This window comes from Bos taurus, chromosome 28 (genome assembly GCF_002263795.3).
Source record: "Bos taurus isolate L1 Dominette 01449 registration number 42190680 breed Hereford chromosome 28, ARS-UCD2.0, whole genome shotgun sequence".
NCBI classification, from domain to species: domain Eukaryota; kingdom Metazoa; phylum Chordata; class Mammalia; order Artiodactyla; family Bovidae; genus Bos; species Bos taurus.
Window position 1 is genome coordinate 41,645,593 of NC_037355.1, and position 15,532 is coordinate 41,661,124.

The 15,532-nt window shown below is 42.0% G+C and overlaps 2 protein-coding genes across 10 annotated transcripts in view; one reads left to right on the forward strand and one right to left on the reverse strand.

The window, feature by feature from the left end:
- Positions 1–3,424, reverse strand: part of GLUD1 (glutamate dehydrogenase 1) — a 40,005-nt gene extending 36,581 nt beyond the window's left edge. Inside the window, 1 exon segment of the mRNA NM_182652.2 lies at positions 2,856–3,424. Coding sequence (NP_872593.2) covers positions 2,856–3,309 — 454 coding nt within the window. The 5' untranslated portion in view covers positions 3,310–3,424.
- SHLD2 (shieldin complex subunit 2) overlaps positions 3,409–15,532 on the forward strand; it is a 114,725-nt gene continuing 102,601 nt past the window's right edge. For 5 of the 9 annotated variants that reach the window (XM_059882697.1, XM_002698944.7, XM_015461053.3 and 2 more), the window contains exons 1-2: positions 3,675–3,712; positions 4,741–4,796. The gene's annotated coding sequence lies outside the window, so the exon portion shown is untranslated. Of the gene's footprint in view, positions 3,498–3,674; positions 3,713–4,740; positions 4,797–15,532 lie in introns of those variants that run through there. The other 4 variants (XM_005226546.5, XM_024986906.2, XM_015461052.3 and 1 more) reach the window with 2 other exon arrangements.

Here is a 15,532-nt window from a genome sequence, read left to right on the forward strand (position 1 = left end):
ACTGCTAGCATCAATCTCTCTACTTCTCTCCAATGAGTTAAATAATTTTTCTTCTAAAAAGGTACATTAATCTCAGGTAGAACCACAGCCAATAAAACCAGAGGGTTTATTCTGAGAATGTTAATAGGAATAATCACCGATAATGTTTTCTGTTAATCTTTGCTGAAAATATCTAAGGCCTCTCTTGAAACTTTCCATCAGAGCATGAAGCACACTCTTTTGCAATTCCTTAACAGACGTAAACCTACTGGCTTCCTTTAAATATGGTATGTGGGAAAAGAGAAGCATAAAAACGTATGTGTTATTAAATATTTACTTGGTATAAAGTACACATTAGCCACCCTCAGTTCTTAAAACCACCTGTTTCCCTTACAGAGATTATAAATTAGATTGTTGTTTTGTTTCAACCTTAAGAATTTTATGTTGGAAAACTCAGGTGTAAGGTTGCTCTTGAAGAAAGATTAGAAAGCTGAGGATTGGAGAGAACGATGATGAAGAGCAAAGGGTCCTCCCCAACTCAAACAAGCTGGTTGAGAAGGCAGTTGAGTGAAGACGGGGAGAGAAGCGCGCTCAGGAGGGTAAATTCACATGGCTAATCCAAAGCATTTAAAAAGTCTCAATCACCTAATACATGTTGTATTTCTAAAATAGTTAATAACTTCCTTGTCGTATTTAATTAGAAGGGAAAAAGAAAAACCCACTGAAAGTAAGTCCTTCTTGGAATATACATTCTCTGCAATAAGATGGGGATGATAAATGGGTAGGAAGATTCCAGAGTGTCATGAAAGCAAAGTATGGAGGTCTACAGTACCTCTGTTTTGTAGATCATCTATTGAGTATCCTATTCATTATCTTAAGCAATCTAAAATATGTTGAAGAGCCTTCATAGCTACATAATCCTTCCCAATCCCGCTCCCTCTGTATTCTTTAAGATAATATACTCATAAGTTTACACACGCTGATCTTTCATATTATCTTGCAATGCTTGCTACTACTTATTAGGTGCAATTCAGTTTCTGTTTATATGCTGGGATTTAGCAGTGCTTTCAGTAGCAAACCTTCTTGTAAACAGGATAAAAAGAACAGAGACTTGTATCTTAACATTCTAGTTACTAGAACCTAGAATGAACAAGCGCAACAATAACAGTGCTTTCTACAGCTGATGCGATTTGTTCATGTTTTGGTATTAAAAACTATGGCAAGATGAAGAGGACTAACAAACTAGGGCAAACTTCAGTTGCTTTAGTGAGTTGGTGGAGCTGTGACTCATCATAGAAGAGGACCTGGCATAAAAGAACAGAATACAAGGAACTTCAAAGAAATGAACTCAGATCCTGCAGGAAAACAAATATAATGGTTTAGCTGCATATCTCTTAAGCAACTGGAAAACAATGTCAACAAGGCACATAAACGTGATGTCCACTCTTCAGAAACAACAACAATTTAATATTTGCTAACTTGGCCTCTTCTAACATCTTTGCTTCTCTAGGGAGCCGGAATGTGAATTGCTGGTTTTGAGAATAAGGGATTGGAGAGCAAGAAGGCGGGCGATGTAGATGGACAGTGTGTGTTTTATATAGTACTGGGGCTGCAATGGGAAATCAGAGATCAAAGAAGTTCAAAAGTTGGTTTTAAAAGAGGAAACTGAGAGGTAGAGGATAATTAAGCTCTAAAGGTTAAGTCCTAGAAGTGGGTGGGGTCAATGCAAATTTAGCAAGAAGTAAAAGTAAATCATTAAGCAGTCTGAAGCAACCTTTGTTCCTGGGCTAAGAATGCCAGCAGAGCGCAAACTTTCCTCCTAGAGAGATTTCTAAAAATCATCCTTAGGAGTCAGCCAGTATAACAGAACACTGGACCTGATTTACTGAGACAAAGGGTCCAGCCCAGCATCCTCTGTGCTTATGAGGCAACCTCCAGCTGGATTCTACCTCCCCGGGTTCTTTATTCTACACAGTATTTTAGTAGAAAAAAGTGGTTTTGCCACTGTTAAGCACGATTAAAAATGCACTGTGCGATTTTAAGGAGTGAAAAAGAGGGGAGCCTTTTTTTTTTTTTGCTCAAAAAAAGCAATCTGACTGCAGAGGCCAAATATACAGACATTCAAAAACTACTACAAACCTGGTGACTATCAAATTCTAGCCGATTCAACTCCTTTCTTCAAGTACTTTCCCCCACTCAAACTCAAACGTGGTGCTAGCCTGGACCAGTACACACCCCCACAGCTACTTCATTCCATTGGCTGGCAGGCTGTCTTGCAGTCTACACCCTTTAGATCTACTTCGGTGTCTGTCTGATGTTACACTGTTCATGTATTACCATTTTGTGTGTGTGTGTACAAAGCTGCCACAGTAGGAAAATAATTTAAAAGATCGACTATAATTAATAAATTCATTTAGTTAGTAAAACTGTAGATTTCGATTCATTTTGTATGTTCCTGTACCATCTGTCACTACTGTGAAAGAGTGAAAAAATCCGAGAACAATTATTTCATGCTTTGCATTCGCTTGAGTCACAGAAGATCACAAAATCTTGCAGAGGCAGACAGATGTGTCTGTCACTTTCCTTTCTACAAGTGCTCTTCGTCAAGACCCACACTGTGTCACAGTGGCTAGATCAAAAGAGCAGTGTAGTGTCTTCTGCATACAGCATCAACAAGCTCGCGGGGGGAGGACCAACTACGGGGTGGTGATGGAGCAGAAAATTCCACTATCCATCGGAGCCTGACACAGCTGAGGCCGGGACCTGGGGGAACGGGGACAGCGTGGGAGGGCGACGGTACCAGCCCGGGCTGGGCTGAACGGTGAACCCCCGAGGCTGGAGGCCAGGCGGGGCGGGGCAGGGCACAAGGGGCTCACCTCCCTTGCAGGGCGTGCGGTGCTGGCTGTGCTGGGCCCGGTAGCCCTCGATGACTTCCCAGGAGCCGTCGTCGCGCCGGATGGGGAAGGACAGGCTCAGCACATGGTTGCAGGGCTTGATGATCCGCAGGATGCCACGCACCCGGTTCCGCTTCTGCTCCTCGGTCTCCCGGGTCTTGAGGTCCTCCACCAGCTTGTCCTCCACGATGCTGGCACCGCGGTCAAAGAAGCCCTCCACCATCTTGAAGAAGTTGGGGTCGTCCTCGCGGTCGGCCGCCGCCTCGCTGTAGTGTCGCCGAGCGGGTGGCACAAGCCCCGGCTGCGGGGCGGCGACGGCTGCGGCAGCCTGCCCGCGGGCCCGGCCCAGCAGCACGGCCGAGTCGGCAGCCACGGAACCCAGGGCGGCGGGCCCGATGCGGGACAGCAGCAGCGCTTCACCCAGGCACCGGTACATGGCGGCGGGACGGAGGCCACGGAGGAGAGGCGCTCTCACAGGCCCGGAGACGGACGGAGGGAGGAAGGGCCCGGCGCGGGCTGCCCTTTTAAGCCACAGCTTCCTGCCTTCCTGGCTATCCCCTCCCCTCCGGCGCTAGCCGCCTAACGCGGAGGACGGACTTTGGGTGCCACGGGCCAATGTCGCTGGTGAGTGGCAGGGCGGGGGGCGCGCACCGCCCAGGGAGCCGGGCCTCCGCCTCCGCCGCGGCCTCGCCCGGCCTCCCCGGCGGCGGCGTGAGCCGGCGGGGACGCTCGGGGGCGCGCAGTCGCGGTCGGGCCGGGTGCGCATGCTCGCAGGTCGGGAGGCGGGGCGAGGGCTCCCGCACGGGGCTGGGACCTGCGGGGAAGAGCTGGAGCCTCAGGTCTGTGCGCAGCCCCGGCCTCTCCCGGGGAGGGCTTTTGACTGGGGAGGGGGCCTCCGTGGAAGAGGCTTACCCGCCTCTTGGGGGCGCTAAGAGTCTGGTCCCAAGACCGCGCGGGCGGTCTGGCGGTGGGCCCAGGGTGGGTGAGTCATGGGTGTCCCTCCTTTCCGCCCGCGCGCTCTCGGGCGGGGCGGCCATCCTGTCACCCCTGCGCCTGTCTTCGGGTGGCAGGGAGAAGCACCGTTTGGAGGTCGGGCTAAGAGCTTGTCTTTATCCGCTGGGACTGAGACGAACTTTGGTCTTGGGAGTTGGAGTTTTGAAGTGTCTTGCAAGAAATGGAAAGGAGAAGGCTTGGGAGCTGGGGACTCCCTTGTCTATTGGCTTTCACTGCTTTAAGTTTTAAATTTTGTCCCATTCAACCACTGCGTGATGTTGAGATAGTTACGTGAATCATTGTTGTATCTTTCTGAAATTTACTGTTTCCGCATTTCAGAGATACGTTCTCGAAATAGTTAAAAAACAACACTATAGAACTGCAATAATACTCCAGGATATTCTTTCTCAGTAATATGTGTACTAATAGTCCAGAATAGAATTTGTAAAGGTTAAAAGACATGAGGGTTTAATTATGTACTTACACAAACTTGATGAGAAATGCTAGTTAATACACTTCTACGGGTACAGTTAGATTCTTGTAAAAGTCTGATGACTCAGTTTTTAAGACAAGCTATCAAAGGCCACATTACCAACTTAAGTGGTTCCAGTGTAGGTTGGTGATTTTAAAATAGTACCTTTTTGACCTGCAAAACGACTTTGCCTCCTGACATTCACTTTATTCATCTGTTAATTAGCATATGGAAGAGAATGTTTTAATTCTTACAGTTTCTGTGAAGTATAAGCTGACAACCTAGATAATTAAATTACTTTCATCTATTCAGTGTACTGTCAAAACAAAAAAAGGTGGAGCCTATGTTTTATCTTATTTGCTGGATAGTTAATAGTCATTTATATTTGTATTGTGTTTTCAGTGGTAACTGTTCTCTGGACTGAATCCTGAATTTGTCTTGTTGGTCAAAGGATTAAGGTATCAAGTTTCCTTTTCACTCGATAGTGTTATTTTATATTGCAAAAATAACAACAACCAAAAACCTTAAAAAGTATCAGAATAAAATGATTAGAATCAGTAAACATGAAAATTCAGATTAAATTCTTAGGTATAGTTTGAAGAAAGTGTTTTAAAAGCTTAGTTTTATTGCACTTCTTTATCTCCTTCTTGATAATGACAGCCTTCAGAAAAATAAATGTTTAACTTTTCTTCTTCCAAGTTTTGTTCACCCGAATTCAAGAAGTTATTAATAGAGAGGCAATGGAAGGAGTGAGGAAATTTAAGTGAGTCTGCTATGTGTCAATGTCTTATGAAATATCTCTAAAAGAACCTCCTAAAGTAGATTTTTAAATTTTTAGAATCTTGGTTATGTTTTTAAATTATGTACAAGTTGTAAAAAAATTCAAACGGTAACGATAGATTTTTTTAAAAAGTGAAATCAAATACTACTTCTCTCCTCACCTTCCCATTTAGTAAGTAGTTGGAATGCTTCTTTTCATACTGAAGTAGGTATTATAATTCTTGATTTTAACAGGAGGGTGAACTGAGGCTTGCAGAGACCAAGTAAATAGTTGATCATCTAGATGATAAATAGCAGACTAAAATTCAAACTGTATATCTGACTCCAAGTTATGCCATTTCTAGTATTCCAAGAAATATATTAATTATGTGTTTTATTTAGTTTAAAATTATTTACTGTGATGTAAATCTAGTAAGTTTCAGCTTTACACTGATGATTGCCTTTATAAAATATACAGATATTTTGCAAATTAAGGCTTAATAATTGATAATAATTTTCAGTTCAAAGGAAGACTCGAATTTAACTTGAAAGGAATTTTGGTCATTTGATAGCATTCAGTAAAGACAATTTGTTTTCTGCCTTTAAGGTTTATGCATTTTCCTTACCTGTTTCAAAATTCCAGGCCTTTTCTCTTTGATTCATAGCATGCTTTTGTGCTTTCAAGTGCTTTAAAAATTATTTTAGAAGATTTATTTTAGGATTTAGAAAGACATAGCGTATAAATACAGGAACAGCATGGTTGTTTTTAAAAATAATTAGAAAAGGTAATATATACTTTCTGTCTTTGATTTGTCTATTCTGGACATTTTGTTTAAATAGAATCATGCAGTCAATATGTGGTCCTTTGTGACTGGCTTCTTTGACTTCGTGTATGTTTTAAAGATTCATACCTATTGTAGCATGTATCACTATTTCATTTTTTTAAATGGTTGAATAGTATTCGTTGTATGGCTATAGCCCTCTTTCATATATATTCAGTTCAGTTCAGTTACTCAGTTGTGTCCGACTTTTTGGGACCCCATGGACTGCAGCACGCCAGGCTTCCCTGTCCATCACCAACTCCCGGAGTTTTCTCAAACTGATGTCCATTGAGTCAGTGATGCCATCCAAGCATCTTATTCTCTGTCGTCCCCTTCTCCTCCCGCCTTCAATCTTTCCCAGCATCAGGGTCTTTTCAAATGAGTCAGCTCTTCGCATCAGGTGGCTAAAGTATTGGAGTTTCAGCTTCAGCAGGAGTCCTTCCAACGAATATTCTGGCCTGATTTCCTTTAGGATGGACTGGTTTGATCTCCTTAAAGTCCAAGGGGCTCTCAAGAGTCTTCTCCAACACCACAGTTCAAAAGCATCAAGTCTTCAGTGCTCAGCTTTCTTTATAGTCCAACTCTCACATCCATACATGACTGCTGGAAAAACCATAGCGTTGACTAGATGGACCTTTGTTGGCAAAGTAATGTCTCTGCTTATTGATATGCTGTCTAGGTTGGTCATAGCTTTTCTTCCAAGGAGCAAGCATCTTTTAATTTCGTGGCTGCAGTCACCATCTGCAGTGATTTTGGAGTCCCCCAAAATAAAGTCGGAGAAGGCAATGGCAACCCACTCCAGTACTCTTGCCTGGAAAATTCCATGGATGGAGAAGCCTGGTAGGCTGCAGTCCATGGGGTTGCTAGGAGTTGGATACGACTGAGCGACCTCACTTTCACTTTTCACTTTCATGCATTGGAGAAGGCAATGGCAACCCACTCCAGTGTTCTTGCCTGAAGAATCCCAGGGATGGGGGAGCCTGGTGGGCTGCCGTCTATGGGGTCGCACAGAGTCGGACACGACTGAAGCGACTTAGCAGCAGCAGCAGCAAAATAAAGTCAGCCACTGTTTCCATTTTCGTATATATATATGGGTCTATATATGTGTGTGTATATATATGTATCTTCTTAAAAAATTTATTTGGCTGTGCCAGGTCTCGGTTGTGGCACATGGGATCTTTGATTTTTGTTGCACCATGTGGGATCCTTTAGTTTTGGCATACGGGATCTTTGGTTGCAGCATGTAGGATCTAGTTCCCTGACCAAGGATCGAACCCTGGTCCCCTGCCTTGGTAGTACAGAGTCTTAGCCACTAGACCATCAGAAAAGTTCTATGGCCCTCTTTTTTTAATCTATTAATCTTTGACAGACGTTTGGTTATTTCCACTTTTTGGCTATCGTAACACTACTGTAAATGTTCTTGTAGACGCTTTTGTTTGGACAGATACTTTCAGTTCTGTTGGGTACACACCTGGTAGAGTAGAATTGCTGAATTATATGGTAACTCTCTGTTTAACCTTTTGGGAAGCTGCCCAGCTGTTCTTCACAGCAGCTGGACCATTTTATTTCCTACCAGTGGAGGATTCCAACTTCTTTTTATTCTCCCAAACACTTGTTATTATCTGGTTTAAAGGTATAACTCATTTTGATTTTGATTTGCATTTCCTTGATGGCTAATGATGTTGAGCATCTTTTTATGTACTTATTGACAGTTTATATATATATATATATGTATTTTATATATTAATTAATCTTAATTGGAGGATAATTACTTTACAATATTGTGATGGTTTTCGCCATACATCGACATGTACTGGCCATTGCTATACGTGTGTTTCCCCGCCATCGTGAACCCCTGCCTCCCTCCCCACCCCATCCCTCTGGGTTGTCCCAGAGCACTGGCTTTGGGTGCCCTGCTTCATGCATAGAACTTGCCCTGGTCATCTATTTTACATATGATAATGTACATGTTTCAGTGCTATTCTCTCAAATCATCCCACCCTCGCCTTCTCCCACTGAGTCCAAAAGTCTGTTCTTTACATCTGTGTCTCCTTTGCTACTCTGCAGGTAAGATGGTTGGTACTGTCTTTCTAAATTCCATAAATATGCATTAATATACAGTATTTGTCTTTCTTTTTCTGACTTACTTCACTGTGTATAATAGGCTGCAGGTTCATCCGCTTCATTAGAACTGACTCAGATGTGTTTCTTTTTATAGCTGAGTAGTATTCCATTGCTTCCTTATCCATTCATCTATCAGTGGACATCTAGGTTGCTTTCATGTCCGAGCTATTGTAAATAGTGCTGCAATGAACATTGAGGTACATATGTCTATTTCAGTTCTGGTTTCCTTGGGGTGAACGCCCAGCAGTGGGATTGCTGGGTCATATGGCAGTTCTGACACTTTGTATGTATTTTTAAAGAGAGACGTACAGTGACATCCTTTTTCCACTTTTCAATTGGATTGTCTTTTTATTGTTGACGTGTAAGGGTTTTGGGTTTTTTAAAATTTACTTTTGGCTGTGCTGGGTCTAGGTTGTTGCACAGGCTTTTCTCTGATGGCGGCAAGTGGGGGCCACTCTGGCTGTGGTGTGCGGGCTTGTTACAGGGCCTCTCTTGTTGCAGAGCACGGGCTGTAGGGTGTGCGGGCTTCAGTAACTGTGGCACATGAGCGCAGTAGTGGCAGCTCGAGGGCTGTGGAGTGCTGGCTCAGTACTTGTGGTGCATGGACTTAGTTGCTCTGCAGCATGTAGGATCTTCCTGGATAGAGAACCCATATCTCTTGTGCTGACAGGTGAATTCTTTACCATTGAGCCACCAAGGAAGCCCCTTTGTAAGAGTTGTTTATATATTTTTGTTTTGTTTTGTTTTCCTTTGAGAGCTCTTACATATTTTAGATACAAATCCTTTATCACATGTATGATCTGAAAGTGTTTACTTCCATTCTGGGTCTTGTCTTTGCACGCTGTTGATGCTGTCCTTTGTAGGACATAAAGTTTTCAAATTTGTTGAAGTCCGGTTTACAAATGTTTTCTTTTGTGGCTTGTGCTTTTGATGTCATGTCTAACAAACGATTGTCTAATCGAAAGTCAGGAAGATTTGCACCCGTGTTCTACGAGTTTTATACTTTCAGTTTTTACATTTGAGTTGATTTTTGTACAAAAAGTGAGGAAGGAATCCAGTTTCATTCTTTTGCATGTGGATAACAAATTGTCCTAGCACTGTTTGTTTAACAAAAGACTTTTTTTTTCCCGTTGAATTGTCTTTGAATTCTATTGAAATCAACTGACCTAAACGTCAGGATTTATTTCTTCGTTCCTTAGTTCTTTTCCGCTCACCCATATGTCTGTCCTTATGCTGGCACCACACGGCCTTGGTTACTGCAGCTTTGTAGTAGGTTTTGAAATCAGGAAGTGTGATTTTGTTCCAACTTTGTTCTTTTTCAAGATTGTTTGGTTCATCTTAGTGTCTTGAATTTTCATACAAATTTTAGGATCAGGTGGTCTATTTCTGCAAAGAAGCCAGATAGAATTTTGACTGCCTTAATGTTGAATCTGTCCGGAGAAGGCAATGGCACCCAACTCCAGTACTCTTGCCTGGAAAATCCCATGGACGGACGAGCCTGGAAGGCTGCAGTCCATGGGGTCGCTGAGGGTCGGACACCACTGAGCGACTTCACTTTCACTTTTCACTTTCATGCATTGGAGAAGGAAATGGCAACCCACTCCAGTGTTCTTGCCTGGAGAATCCCAGGGACGGGGGAGCCTGGTGGGCTGCCGTCTCTGGGGTCGCACAAAGCCACGACTGAAGTGACTTAGCAGCAGCAGCAATGTTGAATCTGTAGATCAACTTGAAGAGTGGTGCTTTTGGTGTCATGCCATTTTAATACTATTGTATCTTCATGAATCAGAACATGAATACGTCTTTTAATTTATTTGAGTCTTTTGAAGTTTCTCTCATTCATGTTTTGTCTTTTCAGAATATCTAAGTTTTGTGCTTCTTTTCTTAAATTTATTAATAAATATTTTACTCTTTTTGATGCTATTATAACTGAAATTGTTTTCTTAACTCCATTTTCAGATTATCCATTGCAAGTATACAGAAATATAGTTGAATATTATATATTGACCTTTTTAAAAAATACTCATTTATATATTTATTTGGCTGCCCTGGATCTTAGTTACAGCATGCAGGGTCTTTAGTTTCAGCATGTGAGGTGTAATTCCTCACCAGAAATCCAACCTGGGTCCCTAGCATTGGGAGTGCTGAGTCTTAGGCACTGGGCCACCAGGAAGTCCCTATATTGATCTTTTATCAATATCAGATCAGATCAGATCAGTTGCTCAGTCGTATCCGACTCTTTGCGACCCCATGAATCGCACAACGCCAGGCCTCCCTGTCCATCACCAACTCCTGGAGTTCACTCAGACTCACATCCATTGAGTCAGTGATGGCATCCAGCCATCTCATTCTCTGTCATCCCCTTCTCCTCCTGCCCCCAATCCCTCCCAGCATCAGAGTCTTTTCCAATGAGTCAACTCTTCACATGAGGTGGCCAAAGTACTGGAGTTTCAGCTTTAGCATCATTCCTTCCAAAGAAATCCAGGGCTGATCTCCTTCAGAATGGACTGGTTGGATCTCCTTGCAGTCCAAGGGACTCTCAAGAGTCTTCTCCAACACCACAGTTCAAAAGCATCAATTCTTCGGCGCTCAGCCTTCTTCACAGTCCAACTCTCACATCCATACATGACCACTGGAAAAACCATAGCCTTGACTAGACGAACCTTTGTTGGCAAAGTAACGTCTCTGCTTTTCAATATGCTATCTAGATTAGTCATAACTTTCCTTCCAAGGAGTAAGTGTCTTTTAATTTCATGGCTGCAGTCACCATCTGCGGTGATTTTGGAGCCCAGAAAAATAAAGTCTGACACTGTTTCCACTATTTCCCCATCTATTTCCCATGAAGTGATGGGACCAGATGCCATGATCTTCGTTTTCTGAATGTTGAGCTTTAAGCCAACTTTTTCACTCTCCACTTTCACTTTCATCAAGAGGCTTTTTAGTTCCTCTTCACTTTCTGCCATAAGGGTGGTGTCATCTGCATATCTGAGGTTATTGATATTTCTCCCACCAATCTTGATTCCAGCTTGTGTTTCTTCCAGCTCAGCTTTTCTCATGATGTACTCTGCATTTAAGTTAAATAAACAGGGTGACAATATACAGCCTTAACGTACTCCTTTTCCTATTTGGAACCAGTCTGTTGTTCCATATCCAGTTCTAACTGTTGCTTCCTGACCTGCATACAGGTTTCTCAAGAGGCAGATCAGGTGGTCTGGTATTCCCATCTCTTTCAGAATTTTCCACAGTTTATTGTGATCCACACAGTCAAAGGCTTTGACATAGTCAGTAAAGCAGAAATAGATGTTTTTCTGGAACTCTTGCTTTTTCAATGATCCAGCGGATGTTGGCAATTTGATCTCTGGTTCCTCTGCCTTTTCTACAACCAGCTTGAACATCAGGAAGTTCACAGTTCACGTATTGCTGAAGCCTGGCTTGGAGAATTTTGAGCATTACTTTACTAGCATGTGAGATGAGTGCAATTGTGCAGTAGTTTGAGCATTCTTTGGCATTGCCTTTCTTTGGGATTGGAATGAAAACTGACCTTTTCCAGTCCTGTGGCCACTGCTGAGTTTTCCAAATTTGCTGGCATATTGAGTGCAGCACTTTCACAGCATCATCTTTCAGGATTTGGAATAGCTCAACTGGAATTCTATCACCTCCACTAGCTTTGTTCGTAGTGATGCTTTCTAAGGCCCACTTGACTTCACATTCCAGGATGTCTGCCTCTAGGTCAGTGATCACACCATCATGATTATCTGCGTCATGAAGATCTTTTTGGTACAGTTCTTCTGTGTATTCTTGCCATCTCTTCTTAATATCTTCTGCTTCTGTTAGGTCCATACCATTTCTGTCCTTTATCGAGCCCATCTTTGCATGAAATATTCCTTTGGTATCTCTGATTTTCTTGAAGAGATCTCTAGTCTTTCCCGTTCTGTTGTTTTCCTCTATTTCTTTGTATTGATCGCCTAAGAAGGCTTTCTTATCTCTTCTTGCTATTCTTTGGAACTCTGCATTCAGATGTTTATATCTTTCCTTTTCTCCTTTGCTTTTCGCTTCTCTTCTTTTCACAGCTATTTGTAAGGCCTCCCCAGACAGCCATTTAGCTTTTTTGCATTTCTTTTCCATGGTGATGGTCTTGATCCCTGTCTCCTGTACAGTGTCACGAACCTCATTCCATAGCTCATCAGACACTCTATCTATCAGATCTAGGCCCTTAAATCTATTTCTTACTTCCACTGTATAATCATAAGGGATTTGATTTAGGTCATACCTGAGTGGTCTAGTGGTTTTCCCTACTTTCTTCAATTTAAGCCTGAATTTGGCAATAAGGAGTTCATGGTCTGAGCCACAGTCAGCTCCTGGTCTTGTTTTTGCTGACTGTATAGAGCTTCTGTATCTTTGGCTGCAAAGAATATAATAGGTCTCATTTATTCACTGAACTCATTTATTAGTTCTGATAATTATTTTAGTGAATTCATTAGGATCTTCTGTGCACAAGATCATGTCATCTACAGAAAGAGATAGGTTTATTTCTAACTTTCCAATCTGGATGTGTTTTTCTTTGTTGCCTGATTGCCCCTTACTTTTTTTTTTATGTTGTATAGTACGTATTTCATTGTGTGAATGTGCCATAATTATTTTTAACCAGTCTCTCACTGATGGTCATGTAGGTTCTTTCCAGTTTCTTGAAGTTACAGCAGTGCTGCAGTGAATAACCTATTACATAGAATATCGGTTTTCAAACTCTTTATCTCAGGTCTTCTTTAGCATCTTAAGTATGAGTAGTGAATTTGAACTGAGAAAGAATTTAGTAGTCATCATAATTTTACTTACAGAGTTGTTTAGTTCATATTTGACAAAAATCGTTGTCCTATTTGGATATTAAAAATGATTTAATAAAACCAGCTGATATAACAAATCAAATTTAATTTTTTAACAAGGGCTTTTAAAACAAGGAGCTAAAAATCTTTTTTTTTTTTTAATCAGGTCCCCATGTTGCTAAGTTTTATAGGGTTTAGTTCACAAGTGCTTGTCAATACCTCATTATTCACCCAGATGAATGTAGTGGAGAGAAGAGTATACCCCATAAAGGAAAGATCATTAGCATAGGTCTGAAGATAGGTCGAAATCAGATTGATTATATTCTTTGCAGCCAAAGATAGAGAAGCTTTATACAGTCAGCAAAAACAAGACCGGGAGCTGACTGTGGCTCAGATCATAAACTCCTTATTGCCAAATTCAGACTGAAATTGAAGAAAGTAGGGAAAACCACTAGACCATTCAGGTATGACCTAAATCAAATCCCTTATGATTATACAGTGGAAATGAGAAATAGATTCAAGGGATTAGATCTGATAGACAGTGCCTGAAGAACTGTGGACGGAGGTTTGTGACATTGTACTGGAGGCAGTGATCAAGACCATCTGAAAGAAAAAGAAACGCAGGGGAGGGAGGTGAGAGGGGGGTTCAGGATGGGGAACACGTGTACACCCGTGGCGGATTCATGTTGATGTATGGCAAAACCAATACAATAAAAAAAAAAAAAAGAAAGAAATGCAAAAGGCAAAATGGTTGTCTGAGGAGGCCTTACAAAATAACTGAAGAAAGAAAAGATGCAAAAGCAAAGGAAAAAAGCAAAGATATGCCCATTGGAATGCACAGTTCCACAGAATAGCAAGGAGAGATAAGAAAGTCTTCCTCAGTGATCAGTGCAAAGAAATAAAGGAAGAAAATAGAATGGGAAAGACTAGAGATCTCTTCAAGAAAATTAGAAATGCCAAGGGGACATTGCATGCAAAGATGGGCACAATAAAGGACAGAAATGGAATGGACCTAACAGAAGCAGAAGATGTTAAGAAGAGGTGGCAAGAATACACAGAAGAACTATACAAAAATGATCTTCATGACCCAGATAACCACGATGGTGTGATCACTGGCCTAGAGCCACACTTCCTGGAATGCAAAGTCAAGTTGGCCGTAGGAAGCATCACTATGAACAAAGCTAATGAAGGTGATGGAATTCCAGTTGAGCTATTTCAAATCCTGAAAGATGATGCTGTGAAAGTGTTGCACTCGATATGCCAGCAAGTTTGGAAAACTCAGCAGTGGCCACAGGACTGGAAAAGGTCAGTTTTCATTCCAATCCGAAAGAAAGGCAATGCCAAAGAATGCTCAAACTACTGCACAATTGCACTCATCTTACATGCTAGTAAAGTAATGCTCAAAATTCTCCAAGCCAGGCTTCAATGGTACATGAACCGTGAACTTCCAGATGTTCAAACTGAATTTAGAAAAGGCAGAGGAAGCAGAGATCAAATTGCCAACATCCATTGGGTCACGGAAAAGCAAGAGAGTTCTAAAATAACATCTACTTCTGCTTTATTGACTATGCCAAAGCCTTTGACTGTGTGGATCACAACAAACTGGAAAATTCTTCAAGAGATGGGAATACCAGACTACCTGACCTGCCTCCTGAGAAATCGGTATGCAGGTCAAGAAGCAACAGTTAGAACTGGACATAGAACAACAGACTGGTTCCAAATTGGGAAAGGAGTACTTTCTAAAGGCTTATATGCAGAGTACATCATGAGAAATGCCAGGTCGAATGAAGCACAAGCTGGAATCAAGATTGGTGGGAGAAATATCAATAACGTCAGATATGCAGATGATAACCACCCTTATGGCAGAAAGAAAGAAGAAGTAAGGAGCCTCTTGATGAAGGTGAAAGAGGAGAGTGAAAAACTTGGCTTAAAACTCAACATTCAGAAAACTAAGATCATAGCATCTGGTCCCATCACTTCATGGCAAATAGATGAGGAAACAATGAAAACAGTGAGAGACTTTATTTTTTGGTGGGGCTCCAAAATCACTGCAGATGGTGACTACAGCCATGAAATTAAAAGATGCTTGCTCCTTGAAAGAAAAGTTATGACCAACTTAGACAGCATATTAAAAAGCAGAGACATTGCTTGGCCAACAAAGGTCTTTCTAGTCAGAGCTATGGTTTATCCAGTAGTCATGTATAGATGTGAGAGTTAGACTATAAAGAAAGCTGAGTGCTGAAGACTTGATGCTTTTGAACTGTGGTGTTGGAGAAGACTCTTGAGAGTCCCTTGGACTACAAGGAGATCGAACTAGTCAATCCTAAAGGAAATCAGTCCTAAATAATCATTGGAAGGACTACTGCTGAAGCTGAAACTCCAATACTTTGGCCACCTGATGGGAAGAACTGACTCACTGGAAAAGACCCTGATGCTGGGAAAGATTGAAGGTGAGAGGAGAAGGGGATGACAGAGGATAAGATGATTGGATGGCATCACTGACTCTGTGGACATGACTTTGAGCAGTAAGCTCTGGGAGTTGGTGATGGGCAGGGAAGCCTGGCGTGCTGCAGTCCATGCGGTCACAAAGAGTCACACACAAGTGAGCAACTGAACTGAACTGATCGGTAATTTTGGTGCATCTGAAATTGTTTTTCAAGTCTTTGTGCCATG